The sequence below is a fragment of the Astatotilapia calliptera genome, chromosome 16 (assembly GCF_900246225.1).
Source record: "Astatotilapia calliptera chromosome 16, fAstCal1.2, whole genome shotgun sequence".
Taxonomy (NCBI): Eukaryota; Metazoa; Chordata; class Actinopteri; order Cichliformes; family Cichlidae; genus Astatotilapia; species Astatotilapia calliptera.
Genome location: NC_039317.1, coordinates 16,890,432 through 16,918,194, shown reverse-complemented (window position 1 = coordinate 16,918,194; position 27,763 = coordinate 16,890,432). Strand labels below are relative to the sequence as shown.

Here is a 27,763-nt window from a genome sequence, read left to right as displayed (position 1 = left end):
TATCAGTCAGAATCAGAGTAATTTATATTAATCCCAGAGGAAATTATGTGGTCACAGTTGCTCCAAGATGCTAAGCAAAGTACCTTACCTACTTTGTATCAATGATTTTCCTGGCACTTACTACCAACTTAGCATCGTTTAAATACCACAGTATTGTTGCTGACCATGACCATTTCTTTATGATCACAGCAGACTCATCTTCTACGTAAAGAACAATTAAGGTGGCTCAGATACATAAACATAAAGATACATAAACAGTTATCTACACATGTTTCTTTGTATTACTAAATGCACAAGAACTATTGTTAACCACTTTAAGGCCACCTTGCTGGTACTGGGTACTTTATTTATTTTGAGCACCTGGCTCTTTCGTCTACAACCCTATGAGAGACTTTATGTCCTTTTTGTAATGGCTGTCAGTATTTTTGCTACTTGGTAATCTTTGATTTTCATCAAAACAATATGAGAGAATATGAGATAATATTTTAAGGATCGGCCACACTAATTGTAATAACATAATTGTTACACTCGGCCAGACACTTAAATCTCTCTCGTGCACTTGTTCTCAAGCTGTTTTTTTTAAAAAGCCAATAAAGTTTCACAAAGGTCAGAAGATGTCAGCTTGTTTATTTTATAAAAATAATCATATTTACTCAAGTCTCTACACACCTGACCCACAGTGGCTCTGTGTCCCAGAGCAATAGAATTAATGTATATGAATAATATATTAATACATGTCCCAAGGAATGCATCATTCTGGAAAGGTTGTATTCAGGTTGTGAGAAAGTCAGTGCAACAAGTGATATGTGCACAAAAGTCAAGGAGTTTTCTCCTGAGTGGTCGTCCTAAAATGCATCTTTCTCATCCAGGTTCTTACATCTAGTCGGGCACAGGACTTACATCCTTCCTCCATTCACACCTCCTGTCTGCCCTCCCCTCTCCTTACCCCATCTCCATTGTATGCGCACCGATTCTCCGCTTCCATAGTGCCTGGTGTTGCTAGAGCGGAAGCTGCCCCTTCTTTATTCAATGGTGAGAACAATTCATGCCTTGTATCTCACCCAGTCTCTCTCTGTCACTCTCTCTTCTAGGGGCGGACTCAGTCAAGCTCTCAGGATGGCTCATTTCCTCATGCAGGGCTGAAAGCCTGAAAATCTGTAACCCCCCCCCCCCCCCCAGTTGCAGTTGCAGTTCCCAGGTTGTCTGTGACTTTTACATCTAATATCCTCTGACTCAAGCTCAGGGAAAGTGTCAACAGTTTAAGAATGACTTATTCAAGCTGGAATCTTCTGATCTCACAGTTAATTTATCTACTGAATGAACTCTTGTTCATTCGGGGTCTTTGGAGGTGAATGATGCGGTTGAAATCCCTGCCAGTTTGTATAAAACATTTAATTCGCATGTATTGAGGCATTTAGGATACAGCTGTGGTTGCTCCTGTTCAATCATGTAAAGCTTGACCAGGAAGTAATCCACCTAACCACCTCCTACACCGCAGCCACCATGCTACTTCATTTATAGCAGTCAGAAGTCATTCTGGGTTCCCGTTTTTATCTCTTTAGCCATGTCTTCCACATTTTTAAAGCTATATGAATGACAACTTCTTATTTCAACTGTGTTTTCAATTTTTCAGTCCTCATATCGTCATAAAGACATTGACAGATGCTATGCTGAATTACCGAATGAGTAGAAAGCAGTCACAAAATCCCTTTCTTACAAAAGGACTGTAGCAGACTGCTGAAAATGCCAGATGAAGTTGGTGAGAGTTTATCAAACTTTGCCAAAAAACACTCAGAAATTAAAACACTATTATCAGACTGCAAACAAGTTGGGATCTGATATCGGTGGCCCACTGAACAACCAGACACAGGAGGATGGTGTTTGCTAGTCTTAACAGGACACGGAAGGGGAAGCCTTAAACACAAATGCAGGTAGTTAGTCCAAACAGTCCAATCTTCTCACCGTTTAAACACACTGCTCTCTTTTCCAACAAAATGTCACACAATAACCGGTAAAAAATATTTACCAGTGAACAAACTTTAATTTGTCAGCACTACTACTGGCTTTGTCATGACACATTTTACTTTCTAAGCAAACAGAATTTAATGCATATGAGTTTTTTTGTCTGCCATTTCCTGTAGTAAAGTGTGTTTTGCGGGCCTGGTTATGCACTTCCAGGCTCTAAATGACCCTGTCCCATGAGACTAATGCCCGTGTGACCAACTGAACACATGAAGGTCAGAGGGTTGGTCCAAATTCAACAAATATGACTTCCCAAAACACAATGGTAGAACTCATTTCCAGCTGGGCGCAAGAACTCAGCCCTGAAACACACAATGCTGTGGCTCGCGACCAAATGCGACACATGTAGGGCCTGTGTGTGTATGTGTAGATTCATGTGAGGAGGTGTGTGTATTCATTATATGTGAATTTTAACTAATTTGGAAGGCTTGGCATGGTTTTGTTTTGGCTTCAGTTTAGTTTCACCATGTCATGCTCCTAGACTGCAGCTTTTGTCTGTCTTCTCACCAGTTTCTGTTGGGTAATACAGCAAGTGTTCACTCAGTAAATTCTGAATGCCTTCACGAATGGTTTCACCCTTTCTCCCCATTTCAGGAAAGAGACACCAGCTCGGCACCAGTTTTCGAAGGAAATGAAAAATTTGACTGAGAAGAATGTTTTTTTGTTTTTTTTCCTGAAAGCGAAGAACGTCTGTGTGAAAGTGGAAGCATAACAAAGACAGTTGCTAGCGAAGCGATGGTATCTGAATGTCAGAAAGCTTTACTCAACACCACTCAAAAACCAAATTGATGATTCATGAAGAAAAAGGATTTAAAAATAAAAGGAAAGAAACACAAAGAAAAACTTTGTCAGTGAGGCAGTAGGTCATGGAATACAAAGAGAAATGATGAAACTCAGATATTCACACACACATGCATGGCCTTATGTTAGCAGACTAAACAAACAAGTTTAGAAACAAGCGTATCCCTGTCTTTAAAACATAAGCCTTATGTCACTGAGGTCATAGTGTTCTGCTCTGTCATGAGACACACTGCTGCCCTCGGGTCACGTTGTAATCTGTGAAGGGCATCGCTGATGCCATCGCTTTAAACCCGCAGTGAATGTCTCCTCTGTGTGTACAGAACTACGAGCAACAGAGATGATTCATGTGAAGTTCATGTGATTAAAAGAGTGTGAAAAAAGACACAATAACATTATGAGTTTGAAAACAAGAGGTTTTTTCTTTAAAGTGCTGTGTGATCAAACTGGGCTTGTAGAATTCTGAACTGATGACGTGCAGCCGTGCAACAAAAACTCAGATGAACACACCACTACAGCTTCCATCAGTAAGTGTGAGCGCCTCTATAGAAGCAGATGCTTTGGCAATTTGCTGGCCTGCAAAGGTCAAGGAAGAAAGAGATAAGCAGTTATCTTACAGAAACAATTGTTGCCATTTAGGAAAAGTCATGAGGGGATTTCAAATCAAATCAAATCAAATCACTTTTTATTGTCACATCACATGTGCAGGCACACTGGCACAGCACATGCGAGTGAAATTCTTGTGTGCGAGCCCCACAAGCAACAGAGATGTGCAAACACAACAACACAAACGAGCAAAATACAAGAATGGCCAACCTGAAACTAATAAATATATGTACAATATATAATAGTGTATGCATTTCTGGATGTGTATACTAAATATTTTCCTACGTGTGTGTGTGTGTGTGTGTGTATACACATTTTTACAAATTAAATAGTAAAAAAATAAAATAAAATAATAATAATAATAATAATAATAAAATATATAAAATATACAGAGTTGAATATGTGCAAAACAAGTGGCATTTATATACAGTGTGGAGTGCATAATGTTGAAGTTCCAGTAGTGAAGCTGAGGTGTCTATGACGTGTTCAGCAGTCTGATGGCCTGATGGAAAAAGGGGATTTCCAAACAATTGGAAGTTCCTAAATCTATAGAGAAAGAAAAATACTTACAAGTGGAAAAAAAATTCACATGGCTGCCAGTCTTCCCAGCAAATTTATCTAAAGGTCAGACTGTTGCTCAGAGGAACTGGAAAAAAATATGAGTTACATCTCAGACTCTACAGGCCTAAGTTAGTATGTTAAATGTTAAAGTTCAGAACAATCAAAAAACGACTTGTTTAGAAGAAAGCCGGTAGAAAGCCTCTTCCAATGGCAGCATGGCTTAGGTTTGCAAAGCTGCATCTGAACAAACCACAAGATGTTAACACTAAAGTCCATTGGCTGTATGAGATCAAAGTGGAGATAATGCACAGTGGCACATTGGGTGGAAACCAAACACAGCATATGAGCACAAACACCTCATACCAACTGTCAAGCATGGTGGAGGAGGGGGGTGATGATTTGGTTTTATTTTGCAGCCACGGGAGCAACACCTTACAGCCACTGAGTTAGCCACAAACTCCGCTGTATACCAACGTATTCTAGAGTCAAACGTGAGGCCATATGTCTGACAGTTAAAGCTTGGCTGAAAGTGTCACGCAACAGGACAATGATCCCAAGCACAGCTGCAAATATAACCGAATGCCTGAAAAAGAAAAGAATGAAAATGTTGCTGTAGCCTCATATATAATAATCATTAACATGTTATGTCATATCACAATCATATGGCTTGGTACACTAAGAATATAGCCTTCCTGTCTTATCATTTTATGTCAAAACCAAAGATTTAGATATTTTATACATATATATACACATACAATACATACATGTCAAGAAGTGTGCTGATAAACCTTGAAGGCAAGTCGCAAAAAGAAATGATAACAGTTGCTGTGCACAGCAGTAACACAGCTGGTGGTGCTGAATCTTCCTCAGGCTATGCCCTCTTCTGAGAGGATGGATCAAAAATTCATGGATGGCATGGAATATATCTCTGTCTTCTGTAATCTCGGTCTTTTCTCCTTTTCTCTCTAGGCTCAGTGATGTTGCTACCGAACATCCTTTGCATTTGTGGACGTGCAGCCTCAGAGTTGCTGGATGCCAGTTCTCTGTTGAGTAATGATGCCCCCTATTGTGAGATTATACAAATCAATTTCAAAAGTGTGTAATGCATGAGGACTGCTGTGCATAATATGCAGGCATTTTAGCTGACTGTTGAACTTCGATGTCTTTAGAAAAAAGTATTAGAGGAGAACTGTGGGTCTGCAGGAAGTTATACATAAGATTAGGCCCATGGGATGGTTTAATATGCTTGTTGGGGTCACCAATTCCCATTAAAAAATGTTATTAGAAATTAACTGATGTTTCCTGCCTTTTAATTTGGGTTGCTGGCAATATTGACATCAACACTGACAAGTTTTCTTTTCTTATTATTCCATGTTCTGTTTTTCTCTGATTCCTTTGATCCACTTACTTCATTTCTTCACCTTGTAAAAAGCTTCTTTTATCAAGTATTTTAATATTAAAGTGTGAGTGCTTGTTTGAAGCTAAGAAAAAGAGTATTTCTATGTGCACTGCAGCCCCTGTTGGTGACTGCTTCCACAGAGAGTGATGAGAGTCCAGCCATTAACTGCAGCAAGGACACGACCCCACGATGGGGTCAAAGCAGAAGCACAAAAGAAAGAAGAAACAACCTTCTGCTTTAATTGCTGATGAAGGTGTAATTGTACTGTATGCAGTCCTTATATATGTGTTATGTGTCGTGCATACAAAAGTGTTTTGTTGCTTCTAAAGTACTCCTCCTCTAAAAATGTTTTCCCTCAGGGAGTGGTGTGAGATGTTCATTGTGTGAAGGGTAACGGGGAGGCCAAATCAAACCAACCCCCTGCTACTATGTGTTGGAATCACATAATGCATATTGTTAGATGTAACAGAGGTCTTAAATTGCATCACATTTATAAGTTCATTACAAACCTAAGATTTTGGTTACTTTCTCTCTTTCAAAGGCACTGTGAGCAGGAAATGCATGGCACCATCACGCTGTAGGAAGATCACCGTATGATATGTTTGTTAGCGTGTTGGCGTTCTGATTAACGTCCAGTTGGTGCCCTGCTTCGAGGTCTAATCTGGCCTCACGCCTCAATGCACGTGCTCAATAGGGTCCGCACCCTGCATCATGACATCATGTCTTTGTGCGAAATCCCGGAGCCATTCACGGGCCCACCGTAGGGCTTAGCATGCAAGCGTCCACTATACCAACACACAGCTCTTTAAAGGGACTCCCCTGGTCCCCCAGCTCAGTGGATACACCCTGAAGCCTCTACAGGGCTCTGCGCATGGCTTCTATTCTCCAACGCACAACGGGCGGAGCCCATGTGCCACCCAGGGCCAGAGGAAACAAGGATTTGGCCTTTTTGTTGGGAACATTTCTATAAGGGAAGATATGATTGCTCCTGGACACATGGAGACATACTATATCTCTATAGTCAGGCAACATTTACACTCAAGTTCCTGGCTGCCATGTCAGGCAGAGAAAAAGTGTAGCAAATGATTCGGGGACGTTTAACCCGGCAAGATAGTGCCTCGTGCATGGTTTGCTAAAGATTACATCATTCATTTGTGAAAAGCTGTGGGATCAGCGGAGCTCTGTTTGGAGGCCAAATCTGCCACCAACCAACAGATCAGAGAGCAGACATCAAGAGGTGGATTTGCTACTTCACCAGCCCTGTGATGTCACCTAGGCTTGTGAACACCATTGGCTGAGAGAGAGTGAGGGCAGGCTGTAACATGGGCAGAGCGGAGATACGCCCATAAAAGGAGTGATGACTTTTATCGATTAATGAATGCTAACTCTGAGTGCTGATACATCTTTTACACGTGGCTTTCGAGCATGAGGTCACCTCCAGCGTCTATCTGAAAAATCTGTAAAATAAACTGAGAAAACAATTAATCAGTGATGGTGCATCTCTTTCTTTTATTAGATATTGATAATGCTTACTACTTTCTGTTAATCAAATAGGCTGCGTCACTCATCTCGCAAACTCATGTATAAATAAATGGGAAAAGTCACTAAGCCATGCAAACATGACAAAAGACGCTAAACAGTGTGACTTCAGGAACAAGCAGAATAGCCATATAGCTCTTTTAAGAACAAGAGCATTGTTCAAACATCTTTCACTGAAGCCAGGGACTACAGGGCATTTGTGGAACTTGGAAGTGTGATTGTGCAGAGGGAAGTGAGTTGTGTAACTGTCAGACTGTGACTGTCCTGTAATTGTTCTGTTCTTTCCTTTAAGTTGGGGCATCGATGTTTTACCAAGAGAGCGAGTTTTCAACAGTTTAGACTAAGAACAAACAAAAGCTTTCTTCAAATAAACTCTTGCAAAGTTCAAGTGGGGTTTATAATAAAAGTATTAAATGTTGGCACAAAGAAATCTCAATGTTGATATTGAACAGGGCAAGCCTGCCGGGCTGGTAAGGTTTTGCATTTCAGTACAAAAACATCCTAATGCAAAACATCCTAATTGCTTATACTTATACTCGTATGCTCATACAGAAACATGGGGCATAGTAAAGCCATTTATTCACACAACACCATTTTACAGACAAGTAGCAACAAACATATGTTAAATCATTACTGGTAATGTTTTTAATGATGGTAATTATGAAGACTTTACACACAGATACTACAAAGGCAGTAAGGTTGAAGTTGCATCTTTATACTAATTAATTAGGAGGACAAACCTTTACCAGTGTAAACTTCAGTATAATCCTAAAGATTTTTACTTTAAGTAATCTGATTACATGAAAATGGAATGCAAAATGTTAAATCTAATGGTATCTGGTCAAGCAAAATGTACTTGACCAGTATACATTCTTTTATTACACAGCATATTTTTAAAATGATTATTTTTTGCATCAATTAAACCTTTGATTTGATCTTTTTCAGCTGTCAAAATGATTGCTTCACGTTTACGAGGGCATAGAATCATTCTTTTGAGTGTAAGCATGTACAATTTATTTCTAAAGCATTTCTCAAGAAAAAAAAAACTGTTGCTCAATATCACAAGATGAGATGCCACATATAAAAACAAATACAAAAAATAAAAATAAAAATAAATCTTCAGAGTGTTCAAACATTGCAACTTGTTACAATGTAAGATCAGAAAGATTTGGTCAGTAGACCACAAAGACCTGCTAGACCTGCTAGCTTTCCTGCTAAAAAAACGAATATTATTAGTTTGATTTTATTCCCGTAGGTAAAGGAAGGCTTACTGACTGTCATTATGACAATTCAAATTACACTTGGTGGATCATTTCTTTATTATATGTTATAACTGATGGTTAACGCAAATATCTAATCCGCCAATCATTTGGCAGCAACTCAAAGCATTTAGGCATGTAGACGGGATCAAGATGACCTGCTAAAGTTCAAACTGAGCATCAGAATGTGAAAGAAAGGCCTAACTCCATGGTATAGAGGCCTATCTCCCCCCACCACTCCCCCTGCCAGTGGCAGACGCCCTCAGACATCGGTGCATTGGTGGTTCTTTGTGTCCGGGGATGGGCATCCAGGTACCCACCGGCTCACTCCTGGTGGCTGCTTGTCCCCCACCCCCTTCGGGTGGGGTGCCCTCGGCCTCTCGGCCTGGGGGTCGGTCACTCTGGCACAGCTGGCTGCCGGCAGAGCTCACGGGCACGTCACTGCAACCCCCCTGGCTTCTGCTCCGCGGCTGCTGAGCGACCCCTCATCTGGGGCTCTCCTCAGCTCTTTCTGGGATAGTGGTGCGGCTGCCCCTCTGTTAGTCTTCCTTGGTCTCCTTTGCTCTTGGGGCCTCTGGATGTCTGGAGCCTTTATCTCCTCCATACCTGCGTCATGCCCTGGAGGATGGGGCTGTGGCTCCCCACACCCTCTAGCAGATCATTACATGAAGGAACCTTTTAAATACAAGCTCACAGGTGTACACACGGGTGCTCACACACACAAACTACACCCTTTTTGGCTGCTACCTATATTCACATAGATCATCGCTATGATGTTGTTTATTATATTGCTCTCTTTTTCTTTGCTTGTTTTCTCTTTTTTCTTTCTCAACAGGTGATCCAGGTGATTGACATATGTACTTTTTGTCTGTTTGTTTTGTTGGTTTTTTGTTTTTGCCCTTTATCACCGTCCCTCTTCCCCACTCTTTTACTTTCCCTCTTTCTTTCTCCCTTTTCTTTTCCCCAGTCAAGTCTGTCCCGTGTTCAGCAAATGAAAATAAAATAAACAATAAAAGCAAAGGTGAATCAAATAGACCAATATGGCAAGGCTGGGATGGTCCATTTGGTAAAGTAAATCCGTCCGGCATCTTTCTTTGCCTTTAGACAACAATTCTGATGGCAAAAGAACCAAACGGGACAGGAAAGAAAAAAAAAGAATATGAAAGAAAGGCAATTTAGCAATTTAGGGAACTTTGATCGGCATGATTGCCGATGCCTGAGCTAATCTATATATTGCAGAAACTGCTGATCTGCTGGGATTTGCCGCACAATCGTCTCTAAGGTTTACAGAAAATGATCACCAAAGGAAAAAATAATTAGTGAGAAGCAGTTATCTGGGTGAAAATGCCTTGTTGATGTCAGAGGTCAGGGGAGAATTGCCAGACTGCTTCATGGAGATAGGAAAGTAATAGTAACTCAAATAATGGCTCATTAAGGCTGAGGTATGCAGAAGAGCTTCTCTGAATGCACAACATGTTGAACCTTGACCAAAATGGTCTACATCAGCGGAAGACCACACTGGGTTCCAACACTTTCAAGTAAGAACAGGAAACTGAGACTAAAAATTTTGGATGAATGCTGCCATCTAAGATGGCACAAAGCTCAAATCATTCCAAACTTGAAGTTGGCACTGTACTCAAATGGGCTCCAGTGTAATCAGATTTTGAGCCACCTTTGGGATGAAGTAGAATGGTAGATTACCATCATGCATGTGCAGCCAAAAAATCTCCATCAACTGTGGCATGCTATCATATTGACCAAAACCTTTGAGTATCTTGTCAAAGATACAAATATTTCAGAATGTTCTGAGTGCAAAAGCAAATCCAACCCAGTAGTAGCCAGGTGCAGCTAGCACTGTAGCCTGCAGGGTGTCCAGTGAATGAAGTTTATTTGGACATTAAGCCACACTCCAAAATCTATGAATTGCCCGAAAAAGATACCAAAGTACCAAAAAAGGGCAGCACAAAAACAGTCAAGCTGAATTCCACTGCCTTATTTCAGTGATAAATGCAGCTTCACCTAACAATTTGTAAGAAAAACAGAACCCTTCAAAGATTACCTTTGGTGCAGTCTGGCTGGTACTTTTTCCATGACATATAAACTTTCTAAAGTACCCCTCTCTCTCTTTGTACCCACACTCACTCACTCATCCTTCACTTTGTGACTCTATCTGGTAATCTGTGCTGTTGGTTTCAGAAATGGTTTTTACTCTCCTTTCTTTTCTGCTTTTCTTGAGGTTACTCAAAATAACATAACTATCAGTTGCTGGTTTCTGGGTTTGCCCGTCTGCTTTCTCAGTCACAAGTCCTCCATTTTTTCACCTTTCTGACAATAGCCCCCATCTGTGGAGGATGAAAGATTGAACTTAATATTGGTCTGGTGACTACAGTGGGCTTCTTTGTACGAAGTAATAGTGCTCAACCCTTCCCTGCTGTACCTTTCTTTTCCATCTTAGCAGTTACTGCTAATGAACCAGTTCAAACTGGTGAAGTTCGTCATGTTTATCACTGACATGTTCCACATATCAGGATAAACTGGACAAATTGGAAATTAACCTGCATCGTCTAACATCTCAACGTGTATTTTTACGCTTTGTGGAGTGGAAATATGACTTATTTGGTTTGGTAGAAAATTATTTATTTATATTTTTAAATAGGCATCACATACCAGTTCGCCTATCTTTATGTTTTATGTAATAGCCTTATAAAACTCATGGTGATTTGTTAATAGTGTAATTGTCAAAACAATGGAAAACAACCTCACTGGGCACCGCTGCAGCTTTTCCTCTGTGCAAACATCTGTGGAATGACTCTGAGATCAAAGTTTGCAGCTGAATGTTTTTCTTCTCTCAGCTGGCAGAGTTTGACTAGTTCCCTAATAGAGACATTACAGCGTGTACAATCATTCAGTGCTTCACATTTTTCACACATAAATGACACACGTATGAGATACATACACACACAAAGGTCTCTTCTAGCATTAAAAAACTCACATTTTGTTCATCTAAAAGTTAAAATTTTAAATGTGTTTACATAATTTTTTTTTTATAAAATTGCCTTTATGGTATTTTTAAACCAGAAATAATATAGATAACAGTGTGCAAACAAACAAGATGTATAGTCCTGATTTATGTACAGAATACGAATTAGAGACATGCTTATATTTAACAAAAGTCTTTGTTTCATATAAGGACGAGTACTATTTTTTTCTTCATTTATTGAGAGACGCAGATTCTAATTTATTAAAGACAAAAGAAAAAGACTGTAACTGGTGAAAGAGGTTTTCCTTTTTTTAAGTAATATCTTAATTTTGAAATGTTGGAGATGGAAAGCCAAGAAAAAAAGTGCAGAAGCAGATTTTCCCAATCATCCATAGAAAATGTTGTGTGGATATAAATGTCGTGTTACTTGTAAACCATGTGCAGAATAATCACAGCCACATGCCAGACATAGTTGTAAAAGTCATTCAGTCAGACAAATAAAAGTGGACAGGAGCAAGCCACTGTTTCCTCAAATTTGGGAAAATACATTAATTAACCCTTTACATAGTTGAAATGACCTAATGCTCACTTTAGATAATCGTATAAACAACAGTGTTCAGTGTTACCGCACAAGGACATAAGCTCTCCTTCAAAGTTTGTCACTGACCTGCCTCTCTGCTCTAATGTTGGCCTGCACAGCCGGAAGCACATGCTGCTGCTCTTGTATCCTCTACTGTATCTATGCTTCTGTATACAGTATGCATGTTCGAGGAAGTCGCATGTATGTAGCCTGACTGCTCCGCTGTGGACCCGGTGCCCTGGCAGTACAGTGGCCATGTTGGTGTGGGAGCCTGAGGCCTGCTCCCATACATCCCCGCTCTGGTTTTGTTGATCCTATTGTCTCCTGCGTCACCACACGTCGCCCGGCAAATAAAGGCCGTCTGGCTCCAAGCTTAAATATTGCAGCAAACTAAAAACCAACCATCAGAGCCGATTCATTCACATCTGCTCAGTGGGGCGACAAGGACAGGGCTTTAGGTGGGAAAGAGGGCAGAAAAAAGTTCACTTTTCCCTGCTGGGTGCCAAGAGAACGGGACAGGACTCAACTTCGCCGGAGCCGCAGCTGTGGCAAGTTGCCCATTTGATTCGATTTATTATACATTTCAGGAAAAAGGGACTTTATTTTTATTTAGTGATCTCTTTTTTATTGGTTTATTTAGATATACAGTGTGTTATAGTCTGATAGCTTAGCAAAAGTAAAAGCTTGTAGTATTCACATTTGTTAACTTTCGTTAGTCCAGTTCACGATGAGAATATGCAGCCATTAGTACAGTTAAATCAATGCCTAGCTTAAAGGTTATTTTCATATTTGAAATTACCAGCAAATTGCTGTTTGTTGTTTACTTTCATCTTTCTGTATATTTGTGAATGTGTGCGTACAAATCAAATTTACGATCAAATTCTGGCGTTTGTTTGATTTTTAAATGTTTGCAAGTTTTTTCCTCTCATGCATAGCTTACTTTTGGCACCCTCTTTTCCCCTCCCCCTGTTGGTCCCTGCCTACCCCACCCTCCCTGTCCATCTGCACCCTTCGTGTCCCTCCCTACCCCACCCTTCATTCTGCAGTGCTACGGACCGATCATGGGTGACTGGAGTTTTCTGGGTAATATTTTAGAGGAAGTCAACGAGCACTCTACGGTGATCGGCCGGGTGTGGCTCACGGTGCTCTTCATCTTTCGCATCCTCATCCTGGGCACAGCAGCAGAGTTTGTGTGGGGCGACGAGCAGTCTGATTATGTGTGCAACACACAGCAGCCTGGATGTGAGAATGTGTGCTACGACGAGGCCTTCCCCATCTCCCACATCCGCCTGTGGGTGCTGCAAATCATCTTTGTGTCCACGCCGTCTCTGGTGTACGTGGGTCACGCTGTCCACCATGTCCACATGGAGGAGAAACGCAAAGAGCGGGAGGAGGCAGAACTTAGCCGGCAACAGGAGCTGAGTGAGGAGCGTCTTCCTCTGGCACCTGACCAGGGAAGCGTCCGCACCACTAAGGAGACCAGTACGAAAGGAAGCAAGAAGTTCAGGCTGGAGGGCACCCTGTTGAGGACCTACATCTGCCACATCATCTTCAAGACACTGTTTGAAGTGGGCTTTGTGGTGGGCCAGTACTTTCTGTATGGCTTCCGCATCTTGCCGTTGTATAAATGCAGCCGCTGGCCCTGCCCCAACACGGTGGACTGCTTTGTGTCTCGCCCCACGGAGAAGACTGTCTTTATCATCTTCATGTTGGCTGTGGCCTGTGTCTCACTGTTCCTAAACTTTGTGGAGATCAGTCACTTGGGCCTGAAGAAGATTCGCTTTGTCTTTCGAAAGCCAGCCCCTGCTCCGGGGCCTTCCCAAGGCGAGGGGTTGGCCCCCCTGCCGCCACAAGGGAAGAGCCTGCCCCCCCTGGCTGTTCCCTCTCTGCAGAGAGCAAAAGGTTACAGGCTGCTGGAGGAGGAGAAAGCTCCCCCCATGACTCACCTCTACCCACTGGCTGAGGTGGGCATGGAGGCTGGCAGAGGGGCCCCACCCTTCCAGGGGTTGGAGGAGAAAGCGGAGGAAGTGCTGCCCATGGAGGACATCTCTAAGGTGTATGACGAGACTCTGCCCTCCTACGCCCAGACCACTGAGACAGGAGGGGTGACATTACACGAGGAAGAGGCTGAGGAGGTACAGGCACCAGAGGCGGAAGCAGAGAGGGTGGATCTGGCTGCAGAAGAGGACATCGAGGTAGAGGAGGCGGTGAATGGGGAGGGGGCAACTCCAGCAGAGGCAGGAACGGAAGCTGCGGAAACGATAGAAGACAACAGGCCGCTGAGCCGACTGAGCAAAGCCAGCAGCAGGGCCAGGTCAGACGATCTCACCGTATGAACCTGTGAGACACCTGCACACACTAAAACGTTCAATGTGAAAGAGAGCACACACACCTATCTCAAGACAATGCACACTCTTGAACAGGCAGGTCAGAAACCAAATGTATGAAAAACAAAATCAACAGGGACTAAAACCTTTTAGGATTACCAAGTTACAAAAAACCCCAACAAAAACAAAAAAATGTTTGTGATAACTATGAAATATTAAAAAAAGAGTAGATTAGAAAAACAGGAGTTTTTTTTTATTAAGCGTGTTCTTATATTTAAAAATATATTGAAAGGACACATGTGAGGGAGGATGTTTTTACTTGACGATCCTTGTTCAATTTTTAGAAACATCTTTTCTATTGAAAGACTTATAATAGTACATACTAGAGGGATAGACCTTTTTACACAGGGTTTGAGTAGATAGGGGAAAAGGGGGGTTATAATATACTTGTGTGTCTGCATTTCAGTTCTATCGCCGTAGTTAGGCACCGACTTTCATTCCCATTCAGGCACCACATACTGCAAATGCAGCATGTTGCTGCAAGCCTTGCCAGCGAGAAGGCTCTCGCGTGGAAAATACACCTGACTAAATGTCGGCACATTAACGTGTAGCCTGCAAAGGTCTTTGTGAAGAAGCAGAACAAGTCCATTTTCAGGTTTTAGAAGAGCATTCCTCTTTTGCACATTCAGAGGTTTCAGCTCTATGCAAGGCCTTTAACCCTCACAACACCTCATCCATTGCATCCATGTACACAGGATTCTTTTGAGTAAACAGAGATGTGCATCAGTATTGGAGCGTTTCTCTCTTTTTCATGTTTATATACCAGGTAGCGCAGCCAGAGCTGAGTAAGTCCGGAATAAAGAAAAAAGAAAAAAAAAAAAAAACAGAAAAAAAGAGACCACATGTCGAATGTCTTTTTCAGTCCGCATTTCTTCTTTTTGAGATTTGCTTATGTTGTGTTGCCTTTAAGAGCGCTGCGTACTGTGATATCAACAGCCCGTGGAAGAGAGCAGAGCTTATTTTGCCCTATCAGAGAGTGAACTATAGCGGCGACCTCAAACCAAATCCTCTCTTTTCGTGCTATACAAACAAGCGTCCGGCCGATAAAGATCATGCACCATCAGCACAAAGTATTGTTGGAGGCGGGACAATAAAAGAAACCGTGCTCATCAATGAAAACAAGCATCCTTAACCTGGCTGTGGAGAAAAAAAATCTTTCTGCGTGATTTTATCCAAGCACAGCAGAGAACATACCCCTTAAGAAAACACAATAGTTGTGATATGCTTATAAATACAGAGAGAAACAACTGTAGGGGAGGGGGGAGTCCAGCTGTACATAATGCCCTATCACATGCCTAATATTGTACATAGTGTGCAGCTGTTTTTAGTTATTTCACTGTCCACTGCAAACACACATTCTCATTGTGACGACACTAATAATTTAATCCCACAAGCCCACTGTAGACAGAAAATGCCCAGCAGCAGGATCATACATCTATCTGAGTAAAGGAGACCCATTTCCTCACTATTACAAAGTGTGTTTAAGCCTTGGATTTATTAAAATCTTCTTTTTTACTCAAACCAATGCAACTGTGAGACTTCCAGTGCCTTTTCTGTAAGTGTTAATTATTGTAAGTGGTTTCATTGCTACGTAAACTTGATGTTTTACTTCCTTTTTTGTTTTTTATGATTGGTTTCATTTCTTTGTGACCCCTCTGTACACACAAACACCTCCACGTAACATCACGTCTCTGTAATATACCTACGACGATAATATAATGACTTTTATTTTAAACATGTTCAGATATAAGTGCATAAAGCTTCACGTTTGTGGACATTAACCCATTCATGCAAAATGAGCTGATGCTCAATCTGTGCCTCTATGCCACACATGTACATCTCACAGTGTTGGATTTGGGGGCACTTCACCTCCCATAATCCCATGTGGCAGAAACTGAGCCTTTAATGAACAGCCAAATTATTAAACACACATATAACAATGTTTTGCTCAAATATGCTGCTGGCTGTTTTGTACATCAATATGCTGGTATTGTATAGTTCTGTGTATTTTAAGACTGTTGCATTGCCTGTATGTTTGTAAGAATACATGATTAATCTTTGGAAAGGAGAAAAAAAAATCCTTTTTACTAACTTGTAGTCTTCTCTGCTGATAGATGTGTGGCTGTATCTTCTTTTGAAAAGTGAACCGACGCAATAAAAAGTCACACGTGGTCAAGACGTGTCGTGTCAGTGTTTCTCTGGGGAGCATGCACCCAATGACGCACACTGAGTGAAACAAGATACAACATCAAAACAGAAATAAGAGGAAGATAGAAACACAGAAGAATTCCAGTCCACCCCCTACACACTATAGATTTAGTAACTGTGTAGGGTGTAGTGGGTAGAGTAGTGGGCGACGTGGGCTTAAGTTTCAGCTTGTAATATTTGGTGTAACACAGACTTGTGCTTTTTCCTTTATACTGACTAAATGAAAATCTAACATGAAAACTCTATTTATTGCACAGTTCAAAAGTCTGTTATTCAGTTCAGATTTTCCAGTTTTATATTATCATTTTGATTTGCCTTTTTTTTAATAATAGATCAAAGACATTTGCCAATGCAGAAGCAGAAATATCAAACTGTGGACGTGCATATATTAAATAATAAAAAACAACAATGTATTTATCTTTTTCTTCTCCTTTCGGCTGCTCCGTTGAGGGGTCACCCGAACAGATCATTTGTCTCTCTCCCTATTTTACTCCTGCCTAACAGCTCCACAGTCCCTATATTCAAAGACCCTACCCCTCTGATTTCTCTCTTGCTGTGTCCAAACACACCTTCTCCCTCTCCTCCTCTTCCTCGGTCTTTGATCAACAGCGGCACAGCTATCCATGCTGGTCAACAGCACTGGTGGCAATTGCCCTTTCTTGGGGGCCTGCATTGGGCTTTGTCCTCCCGTGGAGGTGTTAAAACAAAATTATTATAATGCAGAACTTTCTATTTCAGAATGACACTTATTAAACCATTAGGCTGTATCTTAACACTTTATTTTTGCAGATGTTATGATTAACTAAAATATTTAAAAATGATCAGATGTAGTGGAGATTGTATACGATTGAAATGTAAGTATATAGGAGTATGTTAACGTTGCACTATGGTAAAAATGGCAAATGGCCTGTATAGCGCTTTACTAGTCCCTAAGGACCCCAAAGCGCTTTACACATCCAGTCATCCACCCATTCACACACACATTCACACACTGGTGATGGTAAGCTACAGTGTAGCCACAGCCACCCTGGGGCGCACTGACAGAGGCGAGGCTGCAGAACACTGGTGCCACCGGGCCCTCTGACCACCACCAGTAGGCAATGGGTGAAGTGTCTTGCCCAAGGACACAACGACCGAGACCTATACTCAAGTACATAGAATTAATTTCACCCATGACTACTTGCCATCCTCCCAGGTATTTGAGGAACTAGGAACAACATGACCCTAGAGTCTGCGACAGATAGAAAAGAGAAGCAATCACTATCAGATCTTAGAGTAACTGTTTCCCATTTTTACTTAATCTTCTTCTTTCTGGACGAGCAGAATACACTCATTCATTGTTCACAGTTTTTAATTGTCTCTAAGTTAAACTTGATTTAACCAGTCAAGTGATGAAAGGCTGTGAGGCACCACTAAGGGGCAGTATTGTTAAAATTAATTTTAGTCCACATGCCTGTTCTATGGCATAATTTTGCATGTGGTAATCTGAAGATCATGGCTTTCTGTCTACATTTTTATACTATTAATTGTCATAAACAAAATCTCTAACATCAAACAAACTTTAGATGAGGATTAACAGAAAATTCCATTTCAGAGAAACTTTTGTTCCCTCTACATCTTGCGGCATCTTGGGCTTCCTCTTGAGTTAAGATATAGATCTTGTGGTATCACCATATCCTGTACACCTATTTTGCAAAGTTAAAAGTTGTATTAAGATAAAAATGAGGGCTTGGTAAGGCTGAGGAAAGCCAAGTGAGACAGTCATAGCATATTATTATTTTACTACTTTAATAACAACCATGTAGTTCCACAGTGTTTTTCTTCAGTCAAGTGAAGTAAAAATGCCATAGCAACACAAGTTTGTTGCCATGCCATTTTACAGTAATATGCATGGTGGATCACCACAAATGGTTAGTTAGGTTTATATGAGCAGGCAGAGCAGCTTTTAGCTAAAAAAAGAAATTAGGCCACATAACAATTTACAATTCAGTTTTATTTATATAGCATTAAATTAAAACAGCATTTTAAATACATCAGGAACAACAGAGTTTTAAAACTGCAAGCGAAGTGCTCTAATGAAGGGATATGGTAATATAAGGTCATTAATATAAGATAGGGCCTGATTATTACAGACAAGTGACTTTTATTTGGCCTTTCAACCATGTGCAGTGGTACAGTACAGAGTGAAACGAGACAACGTTCCTTCCTGGTGCTACATATGACATATAACAGATGAACACAGGACTACGTAAAATGCAAAAGGGCAAAACAGTGGAAGACCGGATGGAACAGGACGATACAGACACAAGACAGTGCAATGGAAGTGTGCAAAATGCTATTCTATTGTGCAAAACGAGTGAGTATTGTGCAAAAAGTAGCTTGGTGTCTGAAGGTGTGCATGTGAAGCTTGGGCTTCAAGATGGCGCCAGTGCGTACGGCTTGCCGTCTGATTCTGTTTGTACTAGTGTTTTATTTTTTCTTTGTTTTAAAACATGCTAACTCTCTGCTTGTATATGATCGTCAAATGCTGCTGGCTATAAGATCCTCTCAGTTAAAAACTCTTTATTGCAATCGTGGATATCAGGGAACCTTCTCCCCACCACTCCTGTCAGGAGTTCCAGCTTGTCTCCGTTGCGTTCCGGCGCTACCGCAACTGAGAGGGCGCCGTAGACACCGTGGGAAACGCAGTGGCTTATTGGTGAGAATGAAGGCAACCTGGACACGATTTCGAAAAATACCTCACCCTATCCCGACTGGATTTGACCGCGTCAACTACTGGCACTCTTTGGACACGGCTTACACCTGCCTGACACCTGTTGTCGGGCTTACGACAATAACCCCGCGCCAGCGTCCCCCCCGTCTTCGCTCAGGTGGAGTAAACCCTCAGAATCTACGGCCGATAGGTCGGGCACCCACATCGGCTGCTGAGCCACCTGTACCACTGAGATTAAGTCTTGTTAATGCACGATCGCTAGCAAATAAAACTTTTATTCTTAAGGACTTTTACCAATCGGGAGCTGGATCTAATGCTTTTAACGGAAACTTGGCAGAGAGTCGGTGAGTCCAGTTGTTTTACTGAACTTTTACCGCATGACTGTGAGTATCTTAATGTGCCGAGGATGACTGGGCGTGGTGGTGGAGTGGCAGCTGTTTTTAGGAAGAAGCTCTCTTGCAAACAACTCTTAACTGACTCATATTCTAGTTTTGAACTTCTGGCGTTTGAATTGGGGCATCCCCGCCCGACACTCGTTGCAGCTGTATATAGACCTCCAAAATACCACAAGGATTTTACCCAAGGCTTTTCAAACTTCGTTGGAGATTTTAATATTCATGTGTGTTGTCCCTCCAATTCGCTGGCCAGAGACTTTTTAAGCTTGATAGACTCCTTCAGTCTTGCTCAACTTGTGTCTGGGCCAACCCAGAAACAGGGTCATACATTGGATCTTGTGCTGTCTCTAGGGTTACCGGTCCTAAACATGGAAATATGTGATGCTGTTTTTTCTGATCACTGCCCTGTTGTGTTTGACATACTTTTCTCTCTCCGCCATTTTACACCTCTTATTTCAACACGTCGTTGTTGTGTTTTTAACCCATCTACAACAGAACAATTTTCTATTGCTTTTAAAAAAGTTTTAAGATCTCCCCTTGGCTTTGGCAGGAAATTGCAAAAACTGTTGGATGAGTGGAGTCACCTGTAATCCAGAGGGCGGGTGCAGTAGATGTCCTGGAGGGAGGGAAGAGATGTACCCATGATCCTCTTCGCTGCTCTCATTACTGACTTTTCCTGGCAGGACTGTGTTCAGGAGCCATAACACACAGTGATGCAGCTTGTGAGTGTACTCTCAACGGTGCCTCTGTAGAAGGTGCTCATAATGGGGGTTGAGGCTCTTGCACACCTCAGTTTGTAGAGAAAGTAAAGTAAGAGCTAATAATAGCGAATATTAACATTTCTCTGAAGGAAATTTCCAAGTGTGGAATGTTTTGTTTTAGTGAAGGTAAACGAAGCGCAACATTTCTAAAACTCATGTGTGTGTGTAATGCCTGAAAACATGAGACAGGCTGTGAACTACGACTCACTGAGGTTGAACAATCCACAACCGTGCATTCATCACAAAGACAAAGTAAAACACAATCATAAAACAAACAGACAACAAACAGCCATAACATTGCTTAAGTGTCTGAAAGCTCTGCTACAGGAAGATGCGTCAGAATATCAAACAACTGATCCAAAATGACAGCGTGATATAAATGTGAGCAAGTGGTGCCTGGATATGTTAGTGTGTGTCTCTGACAGATAAAAATAGCACTGTCTAGGGTCAGAGATTCCAGTAATTTATGCCTCAGAGGTCCAAATATATGAGTCACATGGATTGTGGGTAAAAGTACTTGCTCTCACTGCACTTTGCAGATGTTTTCAGTTTTTGGAGACTGCCTTCTTCCCGAAACCTGGGTGAACTACTATTTACTATTTACTACTTTATTATAAATTATTATTGTTAAACAGATAGGGTTTGCTCAACTGTAGCTTGGAACATTATTTTCAAACTCAAGGGAATCTTTTTCATATCTTGCACTCTTTTATGTTTGACTTTTTACTGCCTACAATGCCAAGTAAGAGCACAAAGTTGTGACTGCTGAAAGGGGTTTCGTTACAGTGTTCCTCTTCCTAGTTTCAAGTGGACTTTTATGCATTTTTAAAAATGACAGACGAAGCAAATACATGCCATGCGATCTGTAGCCTCTCGCTGTGGTGTTGGTATAAGTAGAACATTGCAATAAAGGGTTGTAAGCGACTACAGCATGTACTCTCAGAGCAAAGGCCAACCAAACAAATATGAGCATGTTTCTCACATGGCCACAGATCAAAGTTTTTCACTTCCTGTGTGGAACCGTATCTGTGGTATTGTGAAAGAACGACAGCGAGGCTGTATCTTAACGCTATGCACGTATGCCCCCCGTAGAAGCTGTGCCTTCTAATTACTATAGCTATTAGATATTGCTTTTTCTTGCTTTTGCGACCTTAAAGCTGTTGTCGTATTGAGATAAGGACCAAACAGCATATGGCAATCAATACTGGTAAGAGAATTGCTGTTTATTACTCTCAAGGATATTACATTTCAAATCTAACTGAAGCTCTCGTAGTAAAAGATGCAAATAAACTACCAGTTAGAAATATTCGCAGATCATCCAGCACATACTGAAAATATGTTTCTAAATTATCTTTCCTTCATGTTGCTATGGAAGACTTTTCAAGATATTTGGGCATCAACTGGACCTTGACTCTGATATGGTGCTTCTTCTATATTTTCTTGCAAGCAGGTAAAATAAATTTGAACTCTCTCTGACAATGTGCAGAGCAATATGTGACCCATAGAACAGCAACGATAAGCTGAATATGTGGGTGAGTTATAGTTGTAGCTTTTTGCTAGCAAGGTTGATTTTCAGTTCAGTTACGACAGCTTTAATCGGCAGAAGACTGCTACTTAAACTTTAATGCACTACTTTTTGTGGCTTTGCTCCCTACACTTTGAAATGCAAACATGACTATGTTTAAGTTACTTAATCTCTATAATTAACAAAAATATTACGCTAGCAATGTATGTACAGTTTAAATGATTTGCAAATCAATTAATTGTCTTTTTATAGACATTTTGAGCTGTGTTCAGATTTTTTGAGGAATAGTTTTATTTTCCTGTTGCTTTAGTATTCAAAAGTTTCCAGCAAAAACAAAACCTACAATATGATTTTCTTTTTTATCAGAAACACACAGGATCTCACAGACAGCTGGGAGCACAGTGACCCTGAACTGCAGCAATGACTCAATTAGCAAATTAACTCAACTGGCGTGGAAATTGAATGGGGAGATTCTGTTCACTATCAGGACAGACAAAACCTTAAACAGCAGCTCAAATGACTCAAAGGTCAGATTTGTAACGTCCTCTAAAGCTGAGAGCCTGAAGCTGAACATGTCCATGTTAAAGAGCCAACTATATGCATTAACCATAACGAGAGCCCAGAGGTGGCACACGGGAAACTACACTTGTGAATTCTCCGCATCAAAGGGAGTCGGGGAAAAGAAATGGGAGCTCGTAATTACAGGTGAATTACTCATTTTGAAGTTTACAGGTCACATAAAAACACAAGCATTCCTTAAACACCTGAAGTAACAACAAGAGAAATTATTTATCATGACTGAGGGGGTAGTCAAGCTATGGAAACAGGAAGAAGGGGGCAATAACGACACTTTCCATATCAACTTCTCTCTCTCTCTCTCTCTCTCTTTGTATCAAAGACAAAAGTTGGGACTGCCAGTGGTTTGGAAGCTTTTAGGGTGGAGTAGGTGAAAGTTGAGTTTCCCCTACCACTGCTTAAATGTTATTCTAGGGGAAAGTCAGACACTGAAAGTTGCCTCTGTGTTCAAACACAAAAGAGGCGAAGACATCTGGCTTCACTTACATTGCCTTTATATTTGTGTTTCTTACAACTCTAGACATTTTGTGGTTAGATTGGTTTAATGTAAAATTTATTTTCTGTAAAGCTTGCAGGTTTCGGAATTTGACACAAAGAAGAATTATGAATAGGAACATGTTTTGAGAGGCTGAGGTCTTTAGAGAGACCACAGGGGAAGTGTAAGCAGTGCTAACTTCCTTTCTGCAGGTCTAAAACAGACTAGAAAACTCATACTGGTCTTCCAGTGCATAAAAAATATATTAGATCACCCAATGTAGGGTTTATAACACATCACTAACAGAATCCTTTTTTATGTTTCTGCAATGGTTAATAGGCTTAAAACATGGGCAATAAAAACATCCAAAAGAAAGGCTCATAAGAATATAATCTTAAAATGAGTTTCTGACAGAGTTCTAAAATATTTGTCTTTAACAGTTTTTAGGATAGGTGGTCTAATAGATTTGTTAAACACTGTACATGGAAGTGAAAAAAGTTAACTGAACATTAGAACTGCAGTGAAACAAGTTCGTTTTTGTATTTTACAGAGGATGCTGAAGCAGGAAATCAATCGAAAATCCCACTTGCCATAGCCGTTATTGTACCTTGTACATGTTTCCTGATCTTTCTAATTACTATTGTGATCATTCAGAGAAAAGTCTGCAAACGACGTTCACGGTAAGTTGCCTGCAGTCACTGCTTTTAAACAGTTTTATGCTAAATGTATTACACTGCTAGGATTAAAAACAACATGTCTCTCTCTCTTTTTATAGCTCTCGTTCTCCCGCTTCAATAATGGTAAATATAATAATTTTTATATTGTCTGTTGAGAAGCAACAAGCAACCAGTCTGTTTCTATGCAAGATCAAGCTGGTCCACTACCTTTTCCACTTTAGGTATTGCTAAACATCTGGACATGTTTAGTGGTGCCGAAACATCTGAATTTGGTTTTCTTCCCATGTTTTTGTGCAACAGGAGCAGAAAGAAGATATTTATGAAAACTGCCTGGAACTTGAAAATCGCCGACGTAATCAAATTCAGGTTCAACCTTACAAATACAGAGTTCAATGATATGGACCACACAAAAGACTCAACTTTTTATAGCAACAGATTTAAACAGCTTTCTTACATGTAATTTAATAATAAAAAACAAATATAAAATGTACTTAAAGCTGCATTTTTCTTGGCTACTTGAACTTCTGTCAGTTTATAAATAAGTCAGCAGTTTACACATTTGCCATTTCAATAAGGAGAGATCGTTCGGAAGAACTGATCTCTATGATATACTGAGATAGAGAAATGGATTGATGTATCTGGTGACTGAACTATGGTCCCAATGGTGATCGGATTTAAGACAAACCCCATCTGGAGTCGTAGTGCTGATGGTGGTGAAAATGAAGATTATGGCTCTGAGTGACTCAGCAAGGTGGAAATGGGGAGGAGGTGGGTTGCACGTATGAGACTCTGAAAGTGTAAGTAACAGACCATTGAGATTTAAACTCTGCAGAGTGGAAGCTGATTGGCTCAAAGAAGGCGGTTAAGAAGATGATTGGACTGCTATAAGGATGTTAGTATTGAGATTAACAGCGTGGGAATGTAGCAGTAATGCAAAGAGTTCCAATAGTGGTTTACGTCCTGGAGCTCTTCCTTGGATGTCAGTTGTGCCAAGTCTCTTTTGTATTGTTCAATCTCAACACCTGGGTTCTGGGTTCTTCATTTGGATGAGTCACTGTTTACTCTTGGAATAATTTGGGTCTGACCACTGCTGGGAAATTTCACTGTTACCTGTATTTTTGTACACAGTAGCTCTCACTGTGGTTTGCTGGAGTCCCAAGGCCTTAGAGATAGTTTTGCAACGCCTTCAAAACAGATAGCAGCCTGGAAAGAGTAGAGTGTCAGTAAATTCAATGTCGTCTGACATGAACTTGTCTGGTGAAATAAAACCCAGATTTATAAAAACTGCATTTAACCACATTTCGTTCATGATTTAACAAGGGCAGCAATTGCTTTTTCACACAGGGTCAGGTAGCTTTTCTTAATTAACAACTGAAATCGTCATTTAATAACTACATTTTACATTCACACTTCACTCTGAAACATGTAATGGTGAGAAATATGCAAAACACTAAGAAATCAGGAAGGGGGTGACTTGCACACGCACTGACCTCATTGTCTTAAACTTTTACCACTTTTAATATCCTCCATTAGTCATGTGTTGCAATAAGGAAAAGCATAATTGGTCCACATTAAATATCTTACTAGATCACAGGAGTGTACTATGAAGTAAGTTGTATGCACTTAATGTATTTCAGGCTTTCTGCGTGCTAGCTGACTAGACTCCACCTAAGATCGTAGTCAGAGATAATGGGTATCATGATGGTGGTTATCAACTGTCTTTGTTAAACCTTCTGACCAAATGACAGCCTCTTGACTGAGTCAGAGACCTGGGTGACAATCCACAAAGAATAGAAAAAAATAAAATGAATAATACGATAATAATGATACAATGCTGGCAGAGAGTGCTTCTTCACCCCTCTGTAGTGCTGCAGGAAATTGTGCTGTGGTTTATGTTTAATGTGACAAACAGCTGTACATTTGAGGTGTTAAACTTTAAACTTGATGCAGTTTTTTATTAAACCTTTACTTATATAGGTAGTCCCACTGAGACTCTGGGTCTCATTTACAAGAGAGATTTGTCTGTTTCAGACAAATATTTTAAACTTACAGCAATAATAAAATAGCAATAAAATAACAACAATAAAAATTGACTACTGTCAGTCCTTCTGCAACGTATTCCATGAAGACGAGGCAGAAAAGGAAACTCCAACATCCAACAACTGAATGTAATAAAGTCCTAAGACCACAGGCTATGGCCAAAATGTTCATGTATCACGTAATCTGAGAAATAAGAGGGGACTAAACCACAAATAGGTTTATCGTTAAACATTACAGGCTACTCAGTGCATTCATGTCTGAATACCCATAATTACAATTCATAGTACTCCAGTACACAGGACTGGCTTCTAAGGCTACATTCACACTGCAGGCGAAAGCGCATCAAATCCGATTTTTTTGACCCTATGCGACGCATATCCGATCATGGTGTGACAGTGTGAACGGCACAAATCCGATATTTTCAAATCCGATCTGGGTCACTTTCGTATGTGGTACTGAATCCGATACATATCCGATGTTTCAGAAAGCGACTGCTGTGTGAACGGTCAAGTCGCATTAAATCCATCTTTTACGTCACTGACACAAGACAGACACCAATTATCAGCGCCAGAGAAGCGCCCGAGAAGACATCGCGAACGATTCCTGGCCATCCGGTGAGACTGCTGGGAAGACAACGTTGGAGAAACGTGAACATTTTATTTGTACTGCATAACCTGCAGATTCTGACAGAAATCTGCAACTATCCTTTGAAGCACTGCTCCTCTAAAACAGCAATAAGGATCATTATTAGGTTATTTACATTATTATGTAAATAACAAAATAACTTAAAGCAAAAATTGGGAAACATGAAGTCTTTATATTAAGGGCCATCAGTCAAACAATATAGTTTGCTCTGGGTCTAAACAGAGCGCGTTGTGTGTGACGTCTTCTTTTGCGCATGCGGGCCGCTTTGAGCGTTCACACTAGAGCGCGTTTGCTGTCGCATTTTATTTGTAGTGTGAACGAGCAGACAAAAAAATCGGATTTGATCAAAAAATCGGAATTGAGCATTAAGACCTGCAGTGTGAACGTAGCCTAAAAGAAGGCTTCTTTCGGTCCATGGTTTGATGTGTTTAGTCATCACTACAGAGTAAGACAGTTTATCTAACAAAAACAGAGTTCGTTCTCATGGTGTCAACTCTGCATTTGCTTTTACTTCCACCTGTAAACTATGTGACAATGGTGAGCGCAGTGTTATCCTGTGTCACACATGCTGAGACGATGTAGATTGCTAAGTTCATAAATGCTCTCAGTAAGCGCCATGGTCTGTAAAGACAGTGAAAGGGCAGCCATACAGGTGCTGATGAAAACACTTTACAGCAAAGACTACTACTAATCCTTTCTTCTATAGCTGTGAATAGCCCTTTTCCGCTGCTGTAAGGGTACGTGACATACCCCACGTCAGGGGTGTCCAACTCCAGGTTCGAGGGCGGTGTCCTGCAGGTTAGATCTACCCGGTCACAATGATCAAATGATAATTCATACCAGGCTAGTGAACTTCAGACTTATTGAGAGTCAAGCGACACATCTAAACCAAAACCTGCAGGACACCGGCCCTCGAGGCCTGGATGCTTTTCTGCCCCTTTGTCCATGCAGTGTGAAAGAACAGCTTCTACACCATACAGAGAGGCATCGCAGGACATGATAACACACTTTTGGGGATCAAAATGCACGAGGAGTGGTGCAGAGCGTAACGGTTGCGTTACCTGCTGGAATGCCTTCTTATGAGCTTGGTACCACCTCCAAGGACTGTCTGTGCAGTAACCCATAGAGCGGTTGAGCACGGCGGAGAGGTCAGGCAAAAACTACATTTGACCAAACAGGGACACTTTGTTTTCTGCGCTAACCTGTTATTTCTCAGATATCAGCCAATTTGCTGGCAGATGCAATAAAATAATAATAATAATAATAATGATGATGATAATCTCTCTTCTCGTTACTTCTTATTGAGAAGAGAGAAAGACCTAACTCATGGAGAGGACACGCACAAAGATTAAGCTCACTGGGAGGAGCTTGATGACAAAGTGTACAAAAGAACATGCCTGACAGTGGTCAATTTCGACATTGATATGTTTTTTTTTGATAAAGTTTCTTTTAAATTGCAATGTATGCTCATAATACAGCTGATACACTCCTCATTAAAAGGATACAAGCATAAACCCCACGGTGTGAAGGGTTAACTAAGACGGATAGAGCTGAGTGTTGATGGTAAACACTTACAGAACACAGTATCAGACAGGAAGGGCTGATTGGCCTTGGGTG

The 27,763-nt window shown here is 40.9% G+C and overlaps 2 protein-coding genes across 2 annotated transcripts; both read left to right on the top strand.

Moving 5' to 3' along the window:
- The first annotated feature begins 12,183 nt into the window (after positions 1-12,183).
- Positions 12,184-14,274, top strand: LOC113008378 (gap junction alpha-8 protein). Its single transcript, XM_026145743.1, has 2 exons — positions 12,184-12,292; positions 12,791-14,274. Exon 2 carries the CDS (start codon positions 12,806-12,808, stop codon positions 14,078-14,080), a length of 1,275 nt encoding a protein of 424 aa, XP_026001528.1. The 5' UTR covers positions 12,184-12,292; positions 12,791-12,805; the 3' UTR covers positions 14,081-14,274.
- A 6,881-nt stretch (positions 14,275-21,155) lies between these two features.
- On the top strand, positions 21,156-23,913 carry LOC113007976 (uncharacterized). The gene is made up of 6 exons (XM_026145068.1): positions 21,156-21,415; positions 21,584-21,658; positions 22,100-22,438; positions 23,335-23,464; positions 23,560-23,584; positions 23,762-23,913. The coding sequence occupies exons 1-6, from the start codon at positions 21,400-21,402 to the stop codon at positions 23,855-23,857; spliced, it is 681 nt and encodes a 226-aa protein (XP_026000853.1). The 5' UTR covers positions 21,156-21,399; the 3' UTR covers positions 23,858-23,913.
- Positions 23,914-27,763: the final 3,850 nt, after the last annotated feature.